The sequence below is a fragment of the Thalassophryne amazonica genome, chromosome 17 (assembly GCF_902500255.1).
Source record: "Thalassophryne amazonica chromosome 17, fThaAma1.1, whole genome shotgun sequence".
NCBI lineage: Eukaryota > Metazoa > Chordata > Actinopteri > Batrachoidiformes > Batrachoididae > Thalassophryne > Thalassophryne amazonica.
In genome coordinates this window covers 9,734,205-9,761,813 of record NC_047119.1, presented here as the reverse complement: position 1 = coordinate 9,761,813, position 27,609 = coordinate 9,734,205, and the positions used below count along the sequence as shown (strand labels likewise).

The window sequence follows — 27,609 nt, the reverse complement described above, 5'->3', positions numbered from 1 at the left end:
TCACAGTAATGACCAGGTGGACGATAGATAATAACAAATAAAACTGGTTTTTGGGACTTCCAATTTGGATGGACAAGACTAAGAGTCAAGCTTTCAAATGAATTAAAGCTCTGTCTGGGTTTTTGATTAATTAATAAGCTGGAATGGAAGATTGCTGCTAATCCTCCGCCCCGGCCCGTGCTACAAGCATTCTGACAGTTAGTGTGACTCGGGGGTGTTGACTCATTTAAACTAACATATTCATCCTGCTGTAACCAGGTTTCTGTAAGGCAGAATAAATCAATATGTTGATCAATTATTATATCATTTACCAACAGGGACTTAGAAGAGAGAGACCTAATGTTTAATAGACCACATTTAACTGTTTTAGTCTGTGGTGCAGTTGAAGGTGCTATATTATTTTTTCTTTTTGAATTTTTATGCTTAAATAGATTTTTGCTGGTTATTGGTAGTCTGGGAGCAGGCACCGTCTCTACGGGGATGGGGTAATGAGGGGATGGCAGGGGGAGAGAAGCTGCAGAGAGGTGTGTAAGACTACAACTCTGCTTCCTGGTCCCAACCCTGGATAGTCACGGTTTGGAGGATTTAAGAAAATTGGCCAGATTTCTAGAAATGAGAGCTGCTCCATCCAAAGTGGGATGGATGCCGTCTCTCCTAACAAGACCAGGTTTTCCCCAGAAGCTTTGCCAATTATCTATGAAGCCCACCTCATTTTTTGGACACCACTCAGACAGCCAGCAATTCAAGGAGAACATGCGGCTAAATATGTCACTCCCGGTCTGATTGGGGAGGGGCCCAGAGAAAACTACAGAGTCCGACATTGTTTTTGCAAAGTTACACACCGATTTAATGTTAATTTTAGTGACCTCCGATTGGCGTAACCGGGTGTCATTACTGCCGACGTGAATTACAATCTTACCAAATTTACGCTTAGCCTTAGCCAGCAGTTTCAAATTTCCTTCAATGTCGCCTGCTCTGGCCCCCGGAAGACAATTGACTATGGTTGCTGGTGTCGCTAACTTCACATTTCTCAAAACAGAGTCGCCAATAACCAGAGTTTGATCCTCGGCGGGTGTGTCGTCGAGTGGGGAAAAACGGTTAGTGATGTGAACGGGTTGGCGGTGTACACGGGGCTTCTGTTTAGGGCTACGCTTCCTCCTCACAGTCACCCAGTCAGCCTGCTTTCCCGGCTGCTCGGGATCTGCCAGGGGGTAACTAACGGCGGCTAAGCTACCTTGGTCCGCACCGACTACAGGGGCCTGGCTAGCTGTAGAATTTTCCACGGTGCGGAGCCGAGTCTCCAATTCGCCCAGCCTGGCCTCCAAAGCTACGAATAAGCTACACTTATTACAAGTACCGTTACTGCTAAAGGAGGCCGAGGAATAACTAAACATTTCACACCCAGAGCAGAAAAGTGCGGGAGAGACAGGAGAAGCCGCCATGCTAAACCGGCTAAGAGCTAGTAGCTACGCTAAGCTAGCGGATTCCTAAAAACACGCAAAGTGAATAATGTGTAAATAATTTAGAGGTGATTCAGCAGAAGGAGTGCTTTAGTTAAGGCACGTAAAGATTACACTGGGAAACAAATCGTAATCTAGATAACTAGATCAATCTAACTGCGCAGATTAAACAGCTAACAGATACAGAAAAACACCGCTGTGCTCCGGAACAGGAAGTGATACAATACCGCAGTGAGAGCCAACCACCAGTGAATGAACCACCGTTCATTCTTCCCTTAACACAGATCAGTTGTCCTGTCCCCTTTGCAGAAAAACAGCCCCAAAGCATGATGTTTCCACCCGCATGCTTCACAGTAGATATGGTGTTCTTGGAATGCAACTCAGCATTCTTCTTTCTCCAAACATGACTAGTTGAGTTTTTACCAAAATGTTCTATTTTGGTTTCATCTGACCACATGATATTCTCCCAATCCTCTTCTGGATCGTACATATGCTCTCTGGCAAACTTCAGACGGGCCTGGACACGTACTGGCTTAAGCAGGGGGACACGCCTAGCACTGCAGGATTTGAGTCCCTCTCTGCGTAGTGTGTAGCCTTTGTTACTTTGGTCCCAGCTCTCTGCAGGTCATTCATCAGGTCCCTCTGTGTAGTTCTTGGATTTTTGTTCACCGTTCTCATGATCATTTTAACCCCACGGGATGACATCTTGCGTGGAGCCCCAGATCGAGGGAGATTATCAATGGTCTTGTATGTCTTCCATTTTCTTACAGTTGCTCCCACAGTTGAATTATTCACACCAACCTGCTTGACTATTGTCCTTTATTGTCCAGTTTTCTTCCTGGTGTCCTTTGACAGCTCTTTGGTCTTGGCCATGGTTGAGTTTGGAGTCTGACTGTTTGAGGCTGTGCACAGGTGTCTTTTATACAGATAACGAGTTCCAACAGATGCCATTAATACAGGTAACAGGTGGAGGACAAAAGAACTTCTTAAAGAAGAAGTTACAGGTCTGTGAGAGCCAGAAATCTTGCTTGTTTGTGATTGACCAAATACTTATTTTCCACCATAATTTACAAGTAAATTCTTTAAAAATCCTACAATGTGATTTCCTAGATTTTTTTTCCTCATTTTGTCTCTCACAGTTGAAGTGTACCTATGATGAAAATTACAGACCTCTCTCATCATCTTTCTAAGTAGGAGAACTTACACAATCAGGGACTGAATAAATACTTTTTTACCCCACTGTATTTGGGCAAACCCTGCTATTCTAAAAGCAATAATGTTGTTTTATTCTTTGCATCAATTTGGAATTGCCATTGCCAATAATAACCTTGGCACACACATGCACTGACAGGAACATGCCAGCGATGCTGGGTCTTGTGTGACGGCTGCATGTGTCCAGTACTTACTACCAGGGTGAAGCAGAGACAGAGATTTAGACAGAGAGAGGGCCTGAAGGAGAGATCGGCTGTAGCTGATGCTCTGGAGGGCGGCATCTACAGGGCACAGTGAACACATCAACTACAGAGGGTGCAAAGTATCTCTACATACAGTCAACTCCAACCTCAGAGCGCTGTAGAAAAATGCCACAAAACGCATCATTTTACAGGTTCATTATGACTGCATGAAAATGGCAACAAAATCTTCCAAATTTTAAACACAATGCGTGAGCTCGGTGGGAGTTGAATGTACTGTATATTAGTAGAAAGACTTGTTACAGAGGAAGCCAGTTTAAAATGAACAGAATGTAAAAACAATATGCTATTACACCAGCCAATCTTTCCCCTATTAGATATAGTGACACACTAATCAAATTTGATTATTAGAGTGTATTGCCTCTACCAAGTCCCAAAACATTCCCACGTTGAAAAATAAATAAATAAATAAATAAATAACAATAATAAGATCACTGCTGTTTTTTTTCTGATTCACCCTAAAACAAGTTTCGATTTCAGGTGAAACTCAAGCATTTCATCCATATTTCTGAAAACATTGCGTCAGATTATTCAGATTCACCCATCATATTCCAAACAAAGTCCAATGTTTTCAGCATGTTTTGTGAAAACAACTTATGATAACACATCCTCTCTTGTAATAATAAGAATTATACATTAGGGATGTCTTGATTAAGGGTTTTTTTTTTAGGCCGCAAGTCCAATCGGAGTGATTTGATATTGTTTAGCTTCCAATACATAAGACGTGTATTTTATACTTGTACTGTATACTTCTACTTAACAATTAAGCAGCTCTGCAATCCATTAGGAAAATAGTACCTTCAATCAAACCTGCACCTAAAACATAATCATCCTGGCAGAGGTAATATTCTAAAACATTATTTTATTGGAACAAGCTCAATAAAGAAATCAAAGAATCAAGGTCGCTTAAATTATTTAAAAAACGTATTAAACTAGATGTATTTAGTAAGTATGAAACTATGAAATAAGTCAATGGGCTGTGACAAAGCCAAAAATGTAATCTGTTAATAATGTTTAGAATGTTTGAAGTTTAAAATGTAATCTGTTAGGGATGTAATCTTCTACATAAAGGTTAAGATTATGAAATAAGTCGGTGGCATGTGACAAAGTCATAGAAATGTAATCTGTTAAAATTATGTCGATTAATGATGCTTGATATTGCAAGATTGTATTGTAAAAAAAGGGGCAGAAAATTATAAGACTTGTTCTTCCAATCTGCTCCTTTTCATTCAGTGGTTTGTAATGTTTTGTTATTTCTGCTTTACTGTTTTCTTCTTTTAAATGAATGAAATAAATATTAGAAAAAAAAACATGTTAGTTTTGCATTAGATAGAATAGATTTTTTCCTGTCAGTGTGAAGAGGCCGACAGGTCCAGAGTTACCAACCAGTGCTGATATCAGGAGTTGCATTTTCCCTGGAAAAACGAGGACGAAAACTGATTTTGGGTGTGGAGTAGGAGTAGGAGCGAAGTCGTATCCCAGGGTCACCCAATTCCTAGACGAAAAAAAAATCATTGAAATCAAAAACATAATCATAATCATAAAGTGAAGTGGAACCATTTACAAATCATTGATGGTTACTTACCTTTAGGGTGGGGTCACAGGCTGATGAGGTAGACTGGCTGCGGGTGCAGGTAAGGTCAAGAGAAGAACCAAAGTTTTCCATTTTTTCTTCATTTTTATCACTATCTGGTGATTTGGTTGAAATTGATGACTGCGGATCAGGGCTGTCCTCCTCACTGTCCATTTCCAGGGCCACCAGACTGGGACTGTAGCAATTAACAAGTTACCCACAAACACACACTGGCACCAAGATCCCTGCCTTTTAGTTGTTTCAGACTATAAATGTTAATACCTGAGGTCATATTCCTCTATGGGTGGGCTGTCTCTCTGATTCATCAGCTCAGAGGAGATGGGGTGGCTTAGCCTGGTGAGAGCCTGGTCAGCAGGTGAACACGGGAGGAAGGAGGCTTCAGAATTTCCTGAATAAGGCGGCGGTGTGTCAGTGGCCGGGAGGAGATCCAGAGAGTCTACAGTGTCCCATAACCCGCTCTCTGTCCCTGTGCTGTCAGTCGTCACTCCCCAGATGCTGCACATCATGTCAATATCATCCACCTGATACAAAAACACAGCAAATAGAGATAGAAGCAAAAAAAAAAGAAAATACTAGCAACTATGAAGTCAAAATTATTAAATGATAATTCTTTGTTTGAAGCGAGTGGAGCCACAACCTGTGCCTGCTGTGGGACGGTTTGATCATCGCTGTGGATCATGGAGCACAGACCAGGGCGATGGGTGACGTGGTTTTGGTTGATGCTGGATGACATGAAACGTCCATTTACTATGACAAAAACACAGTACAGTCTCAGAGCAGTATAGAAAAAATGAGCATTTTTTTGATTATAGGTAATAACCTCAAACTTCACTGGAAAAAACTCTCCCTCTCAACATAAGACAAATAATCCAAAATCTAGCCAAATTGTCTTGCATTGAGCAAAAAAAAAAAGAAAAAAAAAAAAGAAATCTGCCAATGTGGTAAAAAAAAAATTACTTGATTAGAATTCTCAAAACAAGCAAAATATCTATGCACTGAATAATCAAAATGTGCCTAAAACTAGACAGAATACTTATTTTAAAGATTATTCTCTGTCTTAAAATAAGGAAAACAATCTTGTTCCTTTGCTTGGATGATTTGTCTTTCCTTGTTACTGGTTAAATACAGCTTGATATGAGCTGGAAAAAACTTATTAAGAAAAAGTAAGATACATTTTCCCAAAATAAGACATTTTTTGTTATGCAAAAATACTTGACAAGATTATTTTTTCTCTTTAAACAAAAATTAAGTCAAATTTTCTTTAAACAAGTCTTTTCTTTACTTTCTTAGATATCAGTTTTTACAGTATTGTGGCCATGTGCTATGGCTATACAAACAAATCAGAAACACACCACATGGCCACAATGTTGTACCTTACATTTCTTCACAATGCAAGTGATACAATTTCACCACATACTGATAAACCTCTGATGGCAGAGTCCAGGAACTCACTGAAAGCCTGGATCTTAGACTTAATCCAAGATAATCGCAAACCCAGATGTTTTGATTCCGTATTCGGCTTCTCAATTGGTGCAATCAGGGCATCAACTGATACCAGAAAATCACACATCATCTGCAAAGTCAAGTTCAACTCATATCAATCAATGCTCAGAGTTCTGTTCAGTTGCTCCTCATTAGCTGAACCTGACATATATCGGTAGATAAAATTCATCTGACAAAGTAATCCTTTAGGTCCAAGAAAAGCTTCAATACACAACCAGCCACTTCAACTCAACTCAAATCAAATCAAATCAAATCAATTTTATTTATATAGCGCCAAATCACAACAACAGTTGCCCCAAGGCGCTCTATACTGCAAGGCAAAAGCCATACAATAATTACAGAAAAACCCCAACGGTCAAAACGACCCCCTGTGAGCAAGCACTTGGCGACAGTGGGAAGGAAAAACTCCCTTTTAACAGGAAGAAACCTCCAGCAGAACCAGGCTCAGGGAGGGGCAGTCTTCTGCTGGGACTGGTTGGGGCTGAAGGGAGAGAATCAGGAAAAAGACATGCTGTGGAGGGGAGCAGAGATCCATCACTAATGATTAAATGCAGAGTGGTGCATACAGAGCAAAAAGAGAAAGAAACACTCAGTGCATCATGGGAACCCCCCAGCAGTCTAAGTCTATAGCAGCATAACTAAGGGATGGTTCAGGGTCACCTGATCCAGCCCTAACTATAAGCTTTAGCAAAAAGGAAAGTTTTAAGCCTAATCTTAAAAGTAGAGAGGGTGTCTGTCTCCCTGATCTGAATTGGGAGCTGGTTCCACAGGAGAGGAGCCTGAAAGCTGAAGGCTCTGCCTCCCATTCTACTCTTACAAACCCTAGGAACTACAAGTAAGCCTGCAGTCTGAGAGCGAAGCGCTCTATTGGGGTGATATGGTACTATGAGGTCCCTAAGATAAGATGGGACCTGATTATTCAAAACCTTATAAGTAAGAAGAAGAATTTTAAATTCTATTCTAGAATTAACAGGAAGCCAATGAAGAGAGGCCAATATGGGTGAAATATGCTCTCTCCTTCTAGTCCCCGTTAGTACTCTAGCTGCAGCATTTTGAATTAACTGAAGGCTTTTCAGTTTAACAACGGTTTAACACTTTTCACATTAACGCTTTTTCCACATTTTGTTATGTTACAGCCTTATTGCAAAATGGATGAAATAATGACAATGTGAAAAAGTTTTGAGATGTTTGCAAATCTATTAAAAATTTAAAACTAAGAAACAACATGCACATAAGTATTCACAGCCGTTGCCATGAAGCTCAAAACTGAACTCAGCTGCATCCTGTTTACACAGTTATCCTTGAGATGTTTCTACAGCTTAATTGGAGTAAATTCAGTTTGGTGGACATGATTTGGAAAGGTGCACACCTGTCCACTTATAAGGTCCCACAGTTGACAGTGCATGTCCAAGGATCTGGTAAGACACCATGTTTCTAAGATTTGGGGGGCCAAGTACAATAACTTCAGTTTTATCTGAATTTAAAAGCAGGAAATTAGAGGTCATCCATGTCTTTATGTCTGTAAGACATTCCTGAAGTTTAACTAATTGGTGTGTGTCCTCTGGCTTCATGGATAGATAAAGCTGGGTATCATCTGCGTAACAATGAAAATTAAAGCAAAGCTTTCTAATAATACTGCCTAAGGGAAGCATGTATAAAGTGAATAAAATTGGTCCTAGCACAGAACCTTGTGGAACTCCATAATTAACCTTAGTCTGTGAAGAAGATTCCCCATTTACATGAACAAATTGTAATCTATTAGATAAATATGATTCAAACCACCGCAGCGCAGTGCCTTTAATACCTATGGCATGCTCTAATCTCTGTAATAAAATTTTATGGTCAACAGTATCAAAAGCAGCACTGAGGTCTAACAGAACAAGCACAGAGATGAGTCCAATGTCTGAGGCCATAAGAAGATCATTTGTAACCTTCACTAATGCTGTTTCTGTACTATGATGAATTCTAAAACCTGACTGAAACTCTTCAAAGAGACCATTCCTCTGCAGATGATCAGTTAGCTGTTTTACAACTACCCTTTCAAGAATTTTTGAGAGAAAAGGAAGGTTGGAGATTGGCCTATAATTAGCTAAGATAGCTGGATCAAGTGATGGCTTTTTAAGTAATGGTTTAATTACTGCCACCTTAAAAGCCTGTGGTACATAGCCAACTAATAAAGATAGATTGATCATATATGAACAAACAATCATAAATGCAATAGAGCATTAAATAATGTAAACAGGCTTTTTCCATTGGGTCTTCTCTCTCTGTTCCCAGGAACAGAAATACAAAAGACATCCATCAACTAAGGATTTAAAAAAAAACAATTTCACTGTTTGACACAGCATAACCAAAGCACATCTGTTAACATCAGTAAACAGCCAGTCGATATACTGTGCTGCAAAAGAGAAGTAAATACAGAGCATGTCATTTGATCAGAACATTCAGTTGTATTTAATTTAGCTTTGACAGGCTGTCTGCTGTGCTCCACCCAGGGTGTAATTCATTGATCTTTCAGCACTTAAATGTCAAGGCTTAGACTGAAGAAAGGAAAATGTGATGAGACACTGCATACCTACTCCCTGTTTGACCTTTAAAGGTTTGTTTTCACACAGACCTTCACATACAATTCTTACAGGATGGGCCATCTGTTTCCTGGAAAAACACTGACTTTCTGTCTTAAATTTAGTCACAAAATGTCAATGACTATGCCTGTATATGGATATTCATCATAAACGCAGCCACACAGAATTTTTTTTAAACTCTCAAAATGGTGAGTATCATAAGCAAATACCCTGTTATTTAGAATCCTAATATACACAGACCATAAATATTTGGACACTAGTAAAGCAGTATTTAGTCTATAGTTGAATGAATATGAGCACAAATACAGAATTGTCAGCTTTTATTTGAGGATATTTGCTTGATTTATCTTTTTTGTTCTTTTTTTGGAAGGAGGGGGGCTGGCCACCCATTTTTAACGGTCCAAAAGTAAGTGAATTACTGGCTGCTGTTCTGTTAACCATGTGTTTGCTACTCCCTTATCGCCTATATTATAACAGCCAAATGGCCTCAGTGTGCGTGCGGCTTCAATCATGGAGAAACTGGGGAGAGCTGATATTTTCCCATTTTGTATGCTTAAGTATTTTGGGTCAAGGATGAACGCTGCAAAAATGGAAAGTTGATAGGACTAATATTTTTGGAGAAATCAGCAATAATCGCTAACAACAGTTAACAATAGTAGAGAAGCTTGAATCTTCGACTGGACTGGGTTGCTTGACGTGAGGACGTTTCACTTCAAATCACAGAAGCTTCCTCAGCTAAAATTCTTGCTCTGGTAGTCTGACTTCTGTCTTGACTCTTGTAGAGAAGAATAATCAGAAGCCAACAAAAGCTGGAGTTTTTAAACCTAACCAGACCCCTCCTACCGAGAAGCCGACTGCTATAGGCTAGTGACTAAACAATAGCTCTAATTAGCACCTATTGTGCTCTAGTAAGCAACCTCCTAATGACAGGGCAGCTATCTATTTTATAAATACTACCCAATCTACAGCATGTGCATCCCCATGGACAACACACTAGTTTAATTTATAGGTAACAGATGGAAGGTCCACACTGATGTGAAATGTTACATTTGCAGCTCGAATTTTATCATTGCTAGTGAAGCAAACTATCAACAGGATGAAATTAAATGGAGAAAAAAGTAAACTAAATAAAGTATTTGAAAAGACAGAGCAGGCAAAAACATCAATAGGCTTACATTAAGAATGGTCTAAAGCCCATACAAGTGCATTTGGGGCATATGCAGTTCCGCGTGGCTTTTTACCTTGGCTTTTTTTTTTTTTACACAGGATGTAATCTGGTCAGGAAGAGGTTCTATTGAGACTGTTATTCACAGGTGTGCACTGGGCAAAATGTAAATTAAACCAATCAGACTGTCATCTGTCACTTACAGAGCCGGGAATGCTTCACCCGAGCACTGCCTGACTGACCTTTTTTTTTTTTTTTTTTTTACAAGAAAATGGATCTACTGTACGAGGTCTGTCCGTAAAGTATCGTACCTTTTCATTTTTTTCAAAAACTATATGGATTTCATTCATATGTTTTTACGTCAGACATGCTTGAACCCTCGTGCGCATGCGTGAGTTTTTCCACGCCTGTCGGTGACGTCATTCGCCTGTGAGCACGCCTTGTGGAAGGAGTGATCCCGCCCCCTCGTCAGATTTTCATTGTCTGGAAATGGCGGAATGAAAAGGACTTTTTTTCCATCAGAATTTTTTCAGAAGCTGTTAGAGACTGGCACCTGGAAACCATTCGAAAAATTTATCTGGCTTTCAGTGAAAATTTTACGGGCTTCACAGAGAATAAGGACTTTAACTACAGGTTTAAGGACCCCTTTAAAGGACGGTCGGTGCGCCGCGCTGCGAGCTGCGACGATGCGGCACAAACCACTGGATCATTTCTAAACTGATGGCTCTGTGGATATGAGACCGTCGTGTGCTCTTTCTCTGGTTATCACAAGAGCTGGACATCAGCCATTTTCCGGCAGATTTCACTTTTAACAAGAGATTTTGTCATGGAAAGCCGCGCGGAGGCTTCGCGCGTCACGACCGATTCGCTGATGAAGCGAGACAAAGGAACACCTCCGTTTCGGCGTGTTAGAGGACAAGTTGGGACATGTCCAGCTCTCCGCAAGTTCTTTTATACTCACTTGACTGGTAAGCACTGAAAGCCGAGATAGACATGTCCCAACTTGTCCTCTAACACGCCGATGAGGGGGCGGGACCACTCCTTCCACAAGGCGTGCTCACAGGCGAATGACGTCACCGACAGGCGTGGAAAAACTCACGCATGCGCACAAGGGTTCAAGCATGTCTGACGTAAAAACATATGAATGAAATCCATATAGTTTTTGAAAAAAATAAAAAGGTACGATACTTTACGGACAGACCTCGTATGTGCAAAAATAACAGTGTACAAGCAGATCATTTTAGAAGATATACATCCACACACATATTATATATACAACCCCTGGCAAAAATTATGGAATCACCGGCCTCTGAGGATGTTCATTCAGTTGTTTAATTTTGTAGAAAAAAAGCAGATCACAGACATGACACAAAACTAAAGTCATTTCAAATGATAACTTTCTGGCTTTAAGAAACACTATAAGAAATCAGGAAAAAAAATTGTGGCAGGCAGTAACGGTTACTTTTTTAGACCAAGCAGAGGGAAAAAATATGGAATCACTCAATTCTGAGGAAAAAATTATGGAATCATGAAAAACAAAAGAACGCTCCAACACATCACTAGTATTGTGTTGCACCACCTCTGGCTTTTATAACAGCTTGCAGTCTCTGAGGCATGGACTTAATGAGTGACAAACAGTACTCTTCATCAATCTGGCTCCAACTTTCTCTGATTGCTGTTGCCAGATCAGCTTTGCAGGTTGGAGCCTTGTCATGGACCATTTTCTTCAACTTCCACCGAAGATTTTCAATTGGATTAAGATCCGACTATTTGCAGGCCATGACATTGACCCTATGTGTCTTTTTGCAAGGAATGTTTTCACAGTTTTTGCTCTATGGCAAGATGCATTATCATTTTGAAAAATGATTTCATCATCCCCAAACATCCTTTCAATTGATGGGATAAGAAAAGTGTCCAAAATATCAATGTAAACTTGTGCACTTATTGATGATGTAATGACAGCCATCTCCCCAGTGCCTTTACCTGACATGCAGCCCCATATCATCAATGACTGTGGAAATTTACATGTTCTCTTCAGGCAGTCATCTTTATAAATCTCATTGGAACGGCACCAAACAAAAGATCCAGCATCATCACCTTGCCCAATGCAGATTCGAGATTCATCACTGAATATGACTTTCATCCAGTCATCCACAGTCCACAATTGCTTTTCCTTAGCCCATTGTAACCTTGTTTTTTCTGTTTAGGTGTTAATGATGGCTTTCGTTTAGCTTTTCTGTATGTAAATCCCATTTCCTTTAGGCGGTTTCTTACAGTTCGGTCACAGACGTTGACTCTAGTTTCCTCCCATTCGTTCATTTGTTTTGTTGTGCATTTTCGATTTTTGAGACATTGCTTTAAGTTTTCTGTCTTGACGCTTTGATGTCTTCCTTGGTCTACCAGTATGTTTGCCTTTAACAACCTTCCCATGTTGTTTGTATTTGGTCCAGAGTTTAGACACAGCTGACTGTGAACAACCAACATCTTTTGCAACATTGCGTGATGATTTACCCTCTTTTAAGAGTTTGATAATCCTCTCCTTTGTTTCAATTGACATCTCTCATGTTGGAGCCATGATTCATGTCAGTCCACTTGGTGCAACAGCTCTCCAAGGTGTGATCACTCCTTTTTAGATGTAGACTAACGAGCAGATCTGATTTGATGCAGGTGTTAGTTTTGGGGATGAAAATTTACAGGGTGATTCCATAATTTTTTCCTCAGAATTGAGTGAGTCCATATTTGTTTCCCTCTGCTTGGTCTAAAAAAGTAACAGTTACTTACTGACTGCCACAATTTTTTTTTCATGATTTCTTATAGTGTTTCTTAGAGCCAGAAAGTTGCCATTTGAAATGACTTTAGTTTTGTGTCATGTCTGTGATCTGCTTTTTTTCTAAAAAATTAAACAACTGAATGAACATCCTCCGAGGCCGGTGATTCCATAATTATTGCCAGGGGTTGTATACGCATACAGTGCATCCAGAAAGTATTCACAGCCTTTCACTTTTTCTCCATTTTTTCTCTCAAAATTCTACTCACAATACTCCATAATGACAACATAAAGAAAACAATAGATTTTTTTTTTTTGCAAATTTATAAAAACTAAAAAACTAAGAAATCACATGTAAAAAGTGTGCAATACTTTGTTGATGCACCTTTGGCAGCAATTGCTGCCTCAAGTCTTCTTGAATATGATGCCACAGGGTTGGTGCACGTATCTTTGGGCAGTTTGGTCCATTCCTCTTTGCAGCACCTCTCAAGCTCCATCAGGCTGGATGGGGAGCAATAAGTGCATTTTCAGATCTCTCCACAGATGTTCAATCAGATTCAGTCTAGACTCTGGCTGGACCACTCAAGGACATTCACAGAGCTGTCCTGAAGCCACTCCTTTGATATCTTGGCTGTGTGCTTCAGGTCACTGTTCTGGTGAAAGATGAACCATCGCCCCAGTCTGAGGTTAAGAGTGCTCTGGAGCAGGTTTAATTTAATTTAATTAATTTAATTTATATAGCGCCAAATCACAACAAAGCTGCCTCAATGCGCTTCACACAAGCACGGGCTTGACCGTTGGGGTTTTTACGTAATTATTGTATGGCCTTGCCTTACAATATAAAGCGCCTTGGGGCAACTGTTTGTTGTGATTTGGCGCTATATAAATAAAATTGATTGATTGAATGTTTTCGGGATGCACTGTATATTTCTAAAGGTGCTATTGACATGAAATTTTCACCAGATGCCTATAACAACCCAAGTAATCCATAGATGCAAAGAAACCAAAACGAATAAGCCCAGAAATTACTGAAATTTATTTTATACTTCATACAAAAGCTTTGTTGGTTAATGATGGTTTCAAGATGCCTCCTGTATGGAGAAAGTAGTCACATGCATTGTTCAAGTATGATTCAGGTCCATTCTTCTACACAAACAAGCCTTCGAATCATGAAGGTTCGGTGGACCTCTTCTATGAACTCTGATCTTTACTTCTTTCTATAGATTATTGGATTCAAGTCAGGTGATTGGTTGGGCCATTCTAGCAGCTTTATCTTCTTTCTCTGAAACCAACCGAGAGGTTCCTTGGCAGTGTGTTTGGGATGACTGTCGTGCTGAAATGTCCAGCCTCATTTCATCTTCATCATTCTGGTATCCTGGAATTTTTATCAAAAATGTCTCTGCACATTTTTAATTCATCGGTCCTTCAATTATATGAAGTTTGCCAGTGCCGTATGCTGAAAAACAGCCCCACACCATGATGCCCCCACCTCCAAACTTCACTGTTGGTGTGGTGTTTTTAGGCTGATGGGCAGTGCCATTTATGGTGTGTATTATGGCATCCAAAGAGTTCAGTTTTGATCTCATCTGGCCCGACTATATTCTCTCAGTATTTCACAGGCTTGTCTAAATGTTGTCCAGCAAACTTTAAACAAGCTTCAACATGCTTTTTCTTTAGCAATGGAGTCTTGCATGGTTACCGTGTAGACAGGCCATGGTGGTTAAGTGCATTACTTATTGCTTTCTTTGAAACAACTGTGCTAATTCCAGGTCTTTATGAAACTCTCCACAAGTGGTCGTTAGCTCTTAGACAACTCTTCTCATAATTATTTTCACCCCTCTCTCAGAAATCCTGCGAGGAGCTATTGTTGGTCATGGCCAGTTTATGGTGAAATGATGTTCTTTCCACTTTCAGATTATGGTCTTAACAGCACTCACTGGAACATTCAGAAGTTTAGGAATCCTTCTGTATCCTTCAGTATGTTTTGCAACAATAAGGTTGCAAAGATCTTGAGAGACCTCTTTGCTTTTACTCCTCATGAGATGTTTCTTGTGTGACATCTTGTGAGACAGCTTTTTATAAGCCACCAGTTAGCAGATATTAATTTGCACTGATAAGTGGCAGGATTGCTTTCTAATTACTAATAGATTTCAGCTGGTGTCTTGGTTTTCCATATATTTTTCACCTCCTTGGTTTAAACACTTTTTCCCTGTGTCATTTCCCATTATTACACATAATTTAATTTCTGGACATATATGGTTTGATTTCTTTGTAAGTGTGAATTACTTGGGTTGTTAATGACATCTGATGAAAATTTCATGTCAATAGAACCTCTTAGAAATATATTTACTAAGAAAATGGTAATGTGTTACATACTTATTTTACTCACTGTACAATTGTTTTACTTTTGCTATACAAGAGGATGGAATTTCCAGTTTGGAAAAACTGCCTTCCTTATTATGTGCCATTTACAGAGCATTCTGCAGATTTTCCACCCAGACTTTGAAGTCTGGAGCAGCCATGCCTACACTAATGTAAGGGAAATCCTGGGCATCACAGAGGCATTTCCTCTCTGCTGCTCTCACACAGCGACATAACCACAGAACTCAGACTTACAAAGCCAACTACTCATGTCCACTCTTTGGATTTCACTGGTTTTCTTTTTGACTCTGCCGGTCTTCTCACAACTTGTTTCATTTTGCAATTGTCAGCGTCTATTAATCAGGCCTGGTCGCTGATTGAACAGCATGAAGATGATGATTTGTACAACAACATGTAAACTCCTGAGTCATAGCAGTGAAACCTGAGAAATTTAACAATTATTGGAACTGTGCCATTGATTATCACTGGATTCACTCTCACTCCTGTTATCATGTGTAAACACTACAGTTTACGGTCAAATTTTATGGGCTACATACACAAGAGTCCAGTCTGTGTGGAGTTTACAACAAACGTTAGTTTCTTCCACAACACCACACAGGAAAGCAGCAGTCACAGTGACTATGGCAACTAAGGAAACATTTTAGCATCCTCCTCAAAGTGTTTACTAGCAGTGACTCCTTGTATTTGCGAAGCAGTACACTACGTTTGCAGGATATGGCTGACCCAAAATTTCAGCTTTGGCAAGCCTACAACTTTTGAACTTGTTAACATTCCCTCTCTAAATTTGAGTACAGAGATCCAGTGACTGTACAAAGAGGAGGCAAGGGAGGAGGCAGCAAAGGGACAACAAGAGGGGAGCATCTCCCAGCTCAGAAAGGGTTCGAGTGGGACAAGCCTGACCCCATTCTTGTCTTTGTTCCAGTGAGAGGGCAGGTTTCTGGACAGACTAGGTCATTGTGGGAGGTAGTGGGTAAAAACTGTACCACACTGCCCAAAGACAGACATCAAGACAATGATATACCCAGGAGATCAAAGAAATTGGCACCTGAAGCTTAGGCAGATGTGAATCCTTTTCTGCATCTGTGTACCAATAAGTGCATTGATTTCCTACAATGTGATTAGGAACAGAGCTCTGCACAGTGTGACTGGCACAAAAAGGGAGCAACCCTGCCTCTTAAAGGGCTGCACATCAGCCATCATACATGAATCACCACCACTGCTGATATGATTCCAGTGATTCCCTTTTAATTTTTTTTCAGGCCGAGTGGTACTAAGTACAACAACTCCCCAAAACATGGACAAAAGAGGAATATGGAACTTAGTAGGTTTTTAATGCTATGTCAGTGGTTCATTTACAGTAGATATCAGGTCTCCACATTTTTATTTTTCCAGTGAGTACCCTAACCTATGCTATCATGACATGATAGCATAGGCTATCATAAGCCGATTTTCACCTTCTGTCTTTTTATGTAAGTAAGTAAGTTCCTTCAGTTTCTCCCTTGTTTCACTCGGGGTCACCACAGCAGATCCAAAGTGGATCTGAATGTTGATTTGGCACAAATTCAAAGCTGGATGCCCGTCCTGGTGCAACTCCACATTACATGGTGAATGGATAGAGTTGGCCTTGGATTGGGAATTACCCACACGGAAAACAAGCTCCCCTCCTCTCTTTTTATGTGACTGACAAAAATATAACCTTCTCACACCTTACTTGGGATAATATACCATAAATCACTGCAAGTTGTTGTTCAGTGTAATTGTGTATTTCACTATCATGTCACAAAACATGCAGGGTTATTGCACAGGTTTTGCAACACAAAACAATTTAAATTTCAAATTATTTTCATTTATATAGCGCCAAATCACAACACAGATGCCTCAAGGCGCTTCACACAAGTAAGGTCTAACCTTACTAACCCCCAGAGCAAGAACACAGGCAACAGTGGTAAGGAAAAACGTTAGTTGGAAACTAGCAATGACACTTGCTGTGTTGTGCGCTGGTGCGTGCCAGGTGGGGGAGAAGATGAGGCAGAAAATGTACTGTGTGTGAAGGTAGGTCTGCAATGAAACAAACTCCACCGCTGCTGTTCATGGAATCTGGTATGATCAGAGTATTTGACCTCAGTCATGAAACAGAAAGGGTGAAGCTCTTCAGCCCACCTTTTGAAGTGAAAAAAGTCTTGAAAGTCTGAAGGAAGGGAAAATCCAACTCTGTGTCAGGATAAGCAGAACAGGAGAAATTCCCCCAGAGCTCTGCCACTCCTGAAGGTTTATTCAGCACTGCTCCGTGCAGCCACACATGTGCTCTGTGTTTTTGTTTCTGCATTATATTCCAGAGCATTATTGGCCTAATGTAATAAAATTGGAAAAAAAGGTTTTTCATGGATAAAGTGCTCTTGTGATTACTGAGCCAGTATCTGAAGCAAATAACTGGAAACCTCAAGATAGATGAGAATGATCATGAAGAGAATTACCAGTGGAGGATGAGTGTTCTTCTTCGTCTTCATCCAAAGAGAGAACAAGCTGTTCTTCAAGAACCTTAAAACAAACAAGGAAAAACCTTAAGCTTTTAGTTAAACGTGTTTACCATTTATACAGTCAGTACAGAAGTACATGGGCAGAAACACAATTTTGTCAATTTTGCTTCTGTACACAACTGCAGTGGAACCAGAATTAAATAATCAAGTGGTGCTTGTAGTGTAGATTTTCAGCATTAATTCAAGAGGGTTAACAAATATATCACACCATTTTGGAATTACAGCCATTTTTGTACGTAGGCCTTTGACTGTCAGAGACTTTTGGTAACTGAACAAACTAAATATAAGGCTTACTGTTAATCCTATTTATACTGGGAGCCTGCATATGTCCAATATCTGGTACGTAAGGCAGATTAAAACAATTCCTTGCTAAAGTCATGCAAGAAGAAGACTTGTGAGAGAAGCCACCAAGACATCCATGACAACTCTGAAGGAGTTATAATGTTATGTGGCTATGATTGAAGATACTGGAGAGAACGAGAAGCATTTTCATACAAGCAAACAGATCTACTCGACTGTAGGTTTGAGTATCTCATGTGCTTTCTGGAGGACATCTTCTTAAAAAAATCCTTCTCTGTGCCACTCCACCCTGAAGCTGTATAACTAGTGATGCAACAGATAAAAACTACAGAGTTGTAATGGGTGTCTTGGTGGCTTCCCTCACTGATCTCGTTCTTTCAGGGTTATTCAGATTTGAGAACTGCCTATTCCAGGAGTACTATATTTACCATACACTGCCATGTTTGTATTTATTAATGACTGATGTAAATGCAGTCCAAGACATACCGTATTTTCCAGAGTACAAGTCAAGGTTTTTTTTTTACTAGTTTAGGAGGCCCTGTGATTTAAATTTATGGTGCCAATTATAGAATGGAAATCACACATTTGTTATTAACAATAATATTTATAACTATGTATATAGGGCTTTCCCAAGAATCACAACAATAAGCAAAACTTCAATCATAAAATAATAAATGCCGATAATAAAAGTACACTACAAAAGTCCCAAATTACCCAAAGACTTGATCATACAATAAAAGACTTACCTGGTGGAACTCTGTTTTTGAAAACTCAGGATGACTTCTGGTAACAATTAGGGATGAGTGAGTACACCACTATCTGTATCTGTATCTGTTCAACCATCTAAATGATCTGTATCCGTATCTGTGCTCGTAGTGAGCGTGGTCTAAACTGAAAGTGGGCGTGGTTTACCCCGAAATGGCTAGGGCTTAAATCAGTGCATTATTTTAAGCCTGAAATTTAGTCTGAAATTGATATGGATTGATCAGAAGTTGCTATATTTATTGTTTATTTGAAAACTATTTACAAAACAGCCTTTAATCAGAACATTGTTTTTGATCACAAATGTAAGAGAACTATTTACAGAACAAGTTTTTACGAACTCAGAACATGAATATTCTTAAGTCTATGAATGAATATTTATAGAACAGTCTCAGAATTGAGATTCAATGTTTTTGAACACAATAGTAAAGGAACTATTTTACAGAACAAGTTTTTTTATATAAACTCAGAACTTGTTTAAGAGTTATACATGAACAAGAGTTGTCATAATCAACACAACTTTTAATTTATTTATTTATTTATTTATTTTTTTTGATCAAACTGATTTTTTCTTTCAATGATTTATTTATTTTTACTACCTAATGTTCTTGGCATTTTTTCACACAGTTACACAATATTGATTAAGGCGTGTGTGTGTGTGTGTGTGTGTGTGTGTGTGTGTGTGTGTGTGTGTGTGTGTGTGTGTGTGTGTGTGTGTGTGTGTGTGTGTGTGTGTGTGTGTGTGAGAGAGGTTGTTCGACAGACAAATTTATTTTTATGAACTGCAGTGAGAAAGTGTCAGATACTGCATGCAGCCATATTCAATAAAAAATATTAATATAGGCTACTTTGTGTGTTCAGCTATATGTGTGTATGTGTGTAAGTGGTCTGTAAGACTGTTTATTTTTTAATGATCTGTGTAAACTTGGTGATTCATGCAAACATCCAGTGATGGTAAACAGGGAAATAATATGTCAGCCTTGTTCACTGTATTCTTCTCAAAAGCACCACGTTCAGTACGAGCAAAGTTTTCCAACTGACTTCATATCACCAGCCAAACTAAGAGCAAACAAATGCTTACAAAAAAAAAAAACCCGACCGCAGTGGAGGCAGTGACCGACGCAACTCGAGCCGTTTTCAGCTCTGTCTTGTCAAATGCACCACATACGATACGAAACAAGTTCACCATACAAGCCAAAAAAGAGGTGAGCTGAAGAAAACTTAGGTAAAATCAAGCCAAGCACAGAGAGAGATCCTGTCTGTGTGTGTTTGTGTGTGAGAGAGAAGCTGCAGACAGACATGTCTGTGTAGGGAAGGGCGGTCCCTGTGTGTGATTGGCCAATCACAGAGCGTGAAGACAGCCAGTTAGCCAATGAGAATTTTCCTTCAGCACGAGCACAGATATTGATGAGTTTTATTCGGATCATGCTCATACTCATCAAAAATGCTTTATCCGTACCAGATACTCGTCTGAAAGAGTATCCGACTCAACCCTAGTAACAATCATCCTCATATTTACTTTGTTCAATTACTTATTACAATGGAAGGACTGTGTGTACAACTGGTTGTAATAACCATTGTAATTGACCAATGCATTTTTTTTTTTGAATTCTTGAATTAAAACTAGCAGTCTACATCAGCACATCTTGGTTCTTTCATTTCAACTCCACTGTGGTGATGTAAAAAAAAACAAATTGCATCACTGTCCAGATACAAACAACAAAGACTGAAAGATGTGTGCACAAGAAACAGCAACAAGCTAAATGGGCAAAAATATTTAGAGTGCACCAATCTGATATTTTGGACCGGTATTTGTCTGATATTCGCCAAAATTCTGGATTGGATATCAGAAATTAAAAAAATCCTATCTGATTCCATTGCACATTTGAATCACTTTTTCTTTTAGGGAAGGAGGATATTTGTTTCACAGTCTGAGTTGATGTTTTGTTACATATCTAAGTTAGCAAAGTATATCCAGACAAATTATTATTTTTTTTTTTTAACAGACTACGTAGTTGTTTTAAGATAGGAAGAACCATATTGTATCAGTATCGGCAGATACTGAAGAGTCCAGTATCGGTATTATATTGGACATAACCATCCCTGGTTCTCAAAACCAGGCACCTAAGTGGCTTCACTCTACTCTATTCTACTCTTCTATTCTACTCTTCTTTTTTTGATATATACCTTCGTATGCACTAGTAGAGTTCTACCTTAGAATTAGAATGTATTATCGAAGACATACCTTACTAAATTTTCATGAAAACATGACATGGTACATCCCTAAAACATAAATGCTCACACCACACATTCACTGTAACACACTCAAACATGCATTTGCGTGTACTCACATTGTCCAACAACGTGTGCTCTTCTCCACTGAGCTCCATGCTCAAGCCTGCACAAAGTAAAAATACTTAACTAGAAGATGCTGTGTGATGCGCAAACACCATCAGGCTCACAGGAAGAGTCATCTCGATGGCATGAAATCAGGTCTTTCAGATATGACTTTGCTATCCAGGAATGGGAAGCTGGCCAGTGAGATGATGTGCACGTCCACAGCAAGAGGAGGAGCACATTCTCCCTACTGTGAGGTTGTTATTTTGAGAAGCTTAACAGACGTTTGCTGAAGTTAGGACGGAGTTAAGGTCAATACTGAGGTACACTTCCTGCTCCGAGTCGATATCGCCTGCCGTCTCTATGGTTACCGTAAACAGGTTAAGTGAGAGATAAATAATGAGTGTGAGCGAGAGAGAAGGAGGAAACGATGGCAGTAATCAAGAAAGTTCAGCTGTCGCAAGTAACAAATGTTTGACCGCTCACATGTTTGCTGAGTGATTTTATGTCGGCTTATTTTGCACAAACCGTAAACACTGAGCTCTTCCTGTCAGCGATGACACACGCATCTGTGCACATGCAGATTTGTCCAAAGCGCATGTGATCCTGTGTCCACCTCTGCTGCCTGTGTGTTTACACTCATTTCTTTGCGTGTGTGTGACGTTTTGTTTTTCCCGGTTCATGTAACACACTGCGCTCACGCGGCCGCATGACAAAGACACAAAACACGGCTGATGCAGCCGTCAGGACGGAGCTAATCTCTTCATCACGTCATATTGTGGGTAAACACACTCTTGTAATTTAAGCAACATCAGGAAAAAAGTACTTCCAGCCATTGTAATGGAATACATCAGGCGCTATTAGCATGAATGTTAGCTAAAGTACTCGTATTTAATGTTTGTTGTGTGACTCATCTTACCTTCATCAAGTAAGATGTTTTCATCGTCACCCTTTAATACTTCAGTATCAGCTCTGAGCATAGTGATCTGAAAAAATAAAGCTCAGTCACACAACAGTCATAGTCAATAGTCATCACAACAGGGTACGAGGGTAGGCTGAAAAGTTCTAAGGCTCCCCATGAAGGAGTAATGCATTAACTGCATCATAGTGAGCCTTAGAACTTTTCAGCCTACCCTCGTATAAATAACTGAAATTAATAATAAATTATGAACTTGGGTGGAGAGAGTAAATTTGTGTTTTCTCTGCCACCCCAACCACCTGCATGTCCTCTCTCAACACATCCATAAACCTCCTTGGGCATCTTCTCCTCCTGCGTTGCAGCTTCATCGTCAATATCCTTCTCCCTATATACCCCACATCCCTCCTCTGCATATACCGAAACAATGTCAGTCTCCCCTCTCTCATTTTTGTTTCGTAATATCTTAATTCAGTCACTTCACTGTGAAAAATAGGCCTAGAAAGGAATATCATAACAGAAAGGACTATTTGCCTTTACATGGGTCTACGTCCCCTGAGCACCCTTCTACATAATTTATTCAGTTCTTGCACTTTATATTTCCACAGTCAGTCATTTAGTTATTTCTCCACTTATTGCCATTATTTTGTTCTGTATACATGCAAATAAAACTGTTTGAATTTTCCCAACACTTTTATACTTGACCTGACAGACATAAGGAACTTTAACCTTTGACCCCTGTACAAACTGAAATTGACCTTTTTCTCCATTCTCACTGTTTTTACCCCATAACTTCATTGCATTCAGTCACAGATAGTCCAAACTATACCTTTTCGGAATCTCTGAGATCAGACAAATAATGTGGGATAGTTGTCAATATGATTGGAGCATCTTTTAATTTTGACCCCTGTGTAATTCTTTAATTGACCCCTACCTGGCTGCCTATTAAAAATTCAAGTGGACACTCTGTTTTTTCAAAATGGTAATGTTTAAGGTGTATTTCTGCCAAATTCGGTGCTTGCATCACCATTTGAACGATTTATTCAGTTATGCGCTGCACTAATTGGAGCACATGTAATCTATGAAAGCAGTGTCACAACTCAGGGCAAATCATGAAAGTGCCAATCAGAATCAAGGATGTCACAGGTTGTAAGGGAGCATGCAGGTGGCTCGTTAACTGCGGAAATGTAGCCCATAAAAGAAATATTTATTTCCCTTCATTAAGGGATGTGCCACACCAGCCATGTGGATGGATTATCTTGGCAAAATGCATGAAAAAAATGGGTTGCATTCTTTTGTGAGTATTAATGGCACATTAGAACATCCAAACAACTTACAGCGGGAGATGAAATTATTTTATCTTACAGCAAATAAAAGTGCAGTGATGCAACAGCATCATGCAAGTTTAGAATTTGAGCAGCATGCCTTTTTTATGTCTAGCCTGCATGCCCTCTGACTGTTACTTGCCCGACTCTTATCATGTTGAGCGTGTGAGAGTTAAGGGTTTCATGTTTATACAAGCCCAGGCAAAACCTGTAAATGGCCCTTATCGTGACAGCAACAACACATTACATCACAAACAGAGATATATGGGAATATTTCTTAAGCATGTCTGGCCTTCAGCGACAGACACCATAATAATAAAGATTTGCACTCAAGATATCACTGGTTGTCTGCGCTCACCAATTTGACGATGCTAATGTCTCTTAGTTTGTCTCGCAAGACCGTGATGCTGTCCTGAGGGTTGCCGCCGGGAGCCTGCTGCAGCGTGAGGGTCAGGGAGTCCGTCCCAGGACAAAATCTCAGCATGTGGGAAGTGTTGGACCACACGCATGGAACCGGACCAGCTGTGAGACCTGGAGGACTGAAGCAGAGTGCAAAAATAAATCATAGAGGATGTGAAATGTCAACGTAGAGCAAATTTAATGAGGGCAGAAAGGAGTGATTCAGCGTTATCATCACTCATCATGATTATTTTTTCTTAAGTCATTTGTGTGCTTTGTCTGCCCCTTTCTCTTGTATTTTCTGTGACGTTCTCAGGCTCAGTCTGTGCATACTTTAGCTGCAATGCACATATACATTGGAAGTAAATGCTGATTTGGTTGTGTTTTAAGTTTTAAATTAAGCTTAAGCTTTGTGCTTAATTTTTAAATTAATCTGTATCAAACATTTGCATGTAACTGTATGCAAGAGCATTTGGCAAAAATATCCATGTATTTAAGTGTGAAATATGATCTCTTAAGCCTGATGATTGTCATTTGTGGTCACTTTCTTTGATTTTTTAATTTGATTTATGGATGTGTTTTATTAACGTGCATCTTTAAGACGAACTCTAACACAAACACAGTTTGAGTCTCTAAACAATATACTATTAGTTTAAGTGGCTTTTCCTTACAAATAATGGTTAATCATATATATGGAAGCAGTTCTCAGCAGCTTCTAAAACTAGAGTGCCAAGGGCCTTGTGGGTAACCGACTCAATTAAACCCAAGGCAAAAATGGCCATTTTTGTGGCAAAAATGGCTGCTGTTTGCAAATGAACGAATCTAGCCAAATAATTTTGAGACAAGAACAATGTCAATGAACAATATTGTGCCCTTATTAAATTAAAAGAAAAGTTATGACAGTTTTTGAGAAAATTGAGTCCAAATACCCAGATTGGCTGTTTTCAGCATAAAAATGGTCGCCATTTCCAAACAAGTGACTCTATGACTATAATGTTTTGACCAGAAATATGTCAAGGACCCATATTATGCCCTTGACAAATCAGTTTTCCAGAAAATTGCCTTTAAGTGCTCAAAATGGCTATTTTCATTATAAAAAGGGCCACCATTTCCAAACGATCTATGAATATGATTTTTAAATGGGAACAATGTCAATGACCCGTATTACATCCCTGCCAAATTAGAAAAAAACTTACAACCCCTGGCAAAAATGATGGAATCACCGGCCTCGGAGGATGTTCATTCAGTTGTTTTAATTTTGTAGAAAAAAAGCAGATCACAGACATGACACAAAACTAAAGTCATTTCAAATGGCAACTTTCTGGCTTTAAGAAACACTATAAGAAATCAGGAAAAAAAATTGTGGCAGTCAGTAACGGTTACTTTTTTAGACAAAGCAGAGGGAAAAAAATATGGAATCACTCAATTCTGAGGAAAACATTATGGAATCATGAAAAACAAAAGAACGCTCCAACACATCACTAGTATTTTGTTGCACCACCTCTGGCTTTTATAACAGCTTGCAGTCTCTGAGGCAGGGGTGGGCAACCTGTTCCAGAAAGAGCCATGAGGGTGCAGGTTTTCTTTGCAGCCACTGACTCCACCAGGTGATTTTACTGATTAATATCACTTTGAGCAGATGGAATCAGTTAATCAGTGAAATCACCTGGTGGAGTCAGTGGCTGCAAAGAAAACCTGCACCCTCATGGCTCTTTCTGGAACAGGTTGCCCACCCCTGCTCTGAGGCATGGACTTAATGAGTGACAAACAGTACTCTTCATCAATCTGGCTCCAACTTTCTCTGATTGCTGTTGCCAGATCAGCTTTGCAGGTTGGAGCCTTGTCATGGACCATTTTCTTCAACTTCCACCAAAGATTTTCAATTGGATTAAGATCCGGACTATTTGCAGGCCATGACATTGACCCTATGTGTCTTTTTGCAAGGAATGTTTTCACAGTTTTTGCTCTATGGCAAGATGCATTATCATCTTGAAAAATGATTTCATCATCCCAAAACATCCTTTCAATTGATGGGATAAGAAAAGTGTCCAAAATATCAACGTAAACTTGTGCATTTATTGATGATGTAATGACAGCCATCTCCCCAGTGCCTTTACCTGACATGCAGCCCCATATCATCAATGACTGTGGAAATTTACATGTTCTCTTCAGGCAGTCATCTTTATAAATCTCATTGGAACGGCACCAAACAAAAGTTCCAGCATCATCACCTTGCCCAATGCAGATTTGAGATTCATCACTGACTATGACTTTCATCCAGTCATCCACAGTCCACGATTGCTTTTCCTTAGCCCATTGTAACCTTGTTTTTGTTGTGTGCTGGGGTGTTTGGCTGGCTTGGTTTTTGTTTTCTGTTTCTCCCACCAGGTGGTATGCATTCAGGACTGAGTGGCTGAGTATTAGGACCTCACCCTGAACACCTGAGGCTTGTTTTCACATGCAGGTCATCAGGGCTCACAGCTGTGGTGTATTCTGTCTTGATCAGAGATTGCTGCACTTAAACCTTGAATGCACAGTGTGTGATTGCCAGAGACTCGACCTTGTGAGCAGACGTGTGAGATCGACGTCAGGAGAACAATCTCACCATTACGGACGCAGAGACCGCTCCAGGTTTGACGCCACAGTCTGTGAAGGAGGATTGGGTGAGGTCTCACGCTCTTCAGCACACTTCCTGAGACTCGGTTTGTCGCGGCCACCTGGGGGGTGTCGGCGGGGTCCCTGGGTCGGAACTGCTGTGGCTCCGGACCGTTTGCGCTGCTGAGAGCGCGCCGTGTTTTCACCTCACCAGACCGTGGACATTTTTGGTTGTTTATCACTGCACTCATTATAATTATTAAATTCTGTTATCTTTTGAACCGTGCTCTGCTTATTTCATGCTGGGTCCTGTCAAACGCTGGGTCGGTGGTCCGACCGCGTTCGACACATAACAGTTTTTTTCTGTTTAGGTGTTAACGATGGCTTTCGTTTAGCTTTTCTGTATGTAAATCCCATTTCCTTTAGGCGGTTTCTTACAGTTCGGTCACAGACGTTGACTCCAGTTTCCTCCCATTCGTTCATCATTTGTTTTGTTGTGCATTTTCGATTTTTGAGACATACTGCTTTAAGTTTTATGTCTTGACGCTTTGATGTCTTCCTTGGTCTACCAGTATGTTTGCCTTTAACAACCTTCCCATGTTGTTTGTATTTGGTCCAGAGTTTAGACACAGCTGACTGTGAACAACCAACATCTTTTGCAACATTGCGTGATGATTTACCCTCTTTTAAGAGTTTGATAATCCTCTCCTTTGTTTCAATTGACATCTCTCGTGTTGGAGCCATGATTCATGTCAGTCCACTTGGTGCAACAGCTCTCCAAGGTGTGATCACTCCTTTTTAGATGCAAACTAACGAGCAGATCTGATTTGATGCAGGTATTAGTTTTGGGGATGAAAATTTACAGGGTGATTACATAATTTATTCCTCAGAATTGAGTGAGTCCATATTTTTTTCCCTCTGCTTGGTCTAAAAAAGTAACCGTTACTGACTGCCACAATTTTTTTTCTTGATTTCTTATAGTGTTTCTTAAAGCCAGAAAGTTGCCATTTGAAATTACTTTAGGTTTGTGTCATGTCTGTGATCTGCTTTTTTTCTACAAAATTAAACAACTGAATGAACATCCTCCGAGGCAGGTGATTCCATAATTTTTGCCAGGGGTTGTATCAGTTTTTGAGATATCACAATAGACGGCAATGCTGATGACTACAACGGCCGCTGCACCATGACATAGGTTTAGCGGCCGGTAACCCAAAAAGTGTTTCATTATGTTGTGTGCAGATTACCAACAATGGGACTCCTGCAAGATCTGCAGCAAATTTCAAGGAATTTACTGGACTGTTGTAGGATTTAATACAATTTTTATGGGTTCTGTGTCTTTTTTTTTGGATCAACCTGTACTTTTAACAGAACTTCAGTACAGTGTTTTATAGTGAAACTATTCCCATGTTCACATTATTCTACAGGTTATGTGTACCTGCTTAGGAATGATTACTAGAAGCAGACTCACAAGTTAAAAATTTATTTGACTAAAACATTAACCAGAACATAA

At 39.8% G+C, this 27,609-nt stretch overlaps 1 protein-coding gene across 4 annotated transcripts in view; it reads right to left on the bottom strand.

The window, feature by feature from the left end:
- arhgef28a (Rho guanine nucleotide exchange factor (GEF) 28a) overlaps positions 1-27,609 on the bottom strand; it is a 127,751-nt gene that overhangs the window by 62,942 nt on the left and 37,200 nt on the right. For 2 of the 4 annotated variants that reach the window (XM_034192392.1, XM_034192394.1), the window contains exons 6-14: positions 23,464-23,644; positions 21,784-21,850; positions 20,879-20,925; positions 17,403-17,466; positions 5,164-5,273; positions 4,788-5,047; positions 4,518-4,701; positions 4,319-4,427; positions 2,867-2,953 (exon numbers count right to left, since the gene is read on the bottom strand). In XM_034192392.1, the coding sequence (XP_034048283.1) occupies positions 2,867-2,953; positions 4,319-4,427; positions 4,518-4,701; positions 4,788-5,047; positions 5,164-5,273; positions 17,403-17,466; positions 20,879-20,925; positions 21,784-21,850; positions 23,464-23,644 (1,109 nt within the window). The remainder of the gene's footprint in view (positions 1-2,866; positions 2,954-4,318; positions 4,428-4,517; positions 4,702-4,787; positions 5,048-5,163; positions 5,274-17,402; positions 17,467-20,878; positions 20,926-21,783; positions 21,851-23,463; positions 23,645-27,609) is intronic. The other 2 variants (XM_034192393.1, XM_034192395.1) reach the window with 1 other exon arrangement.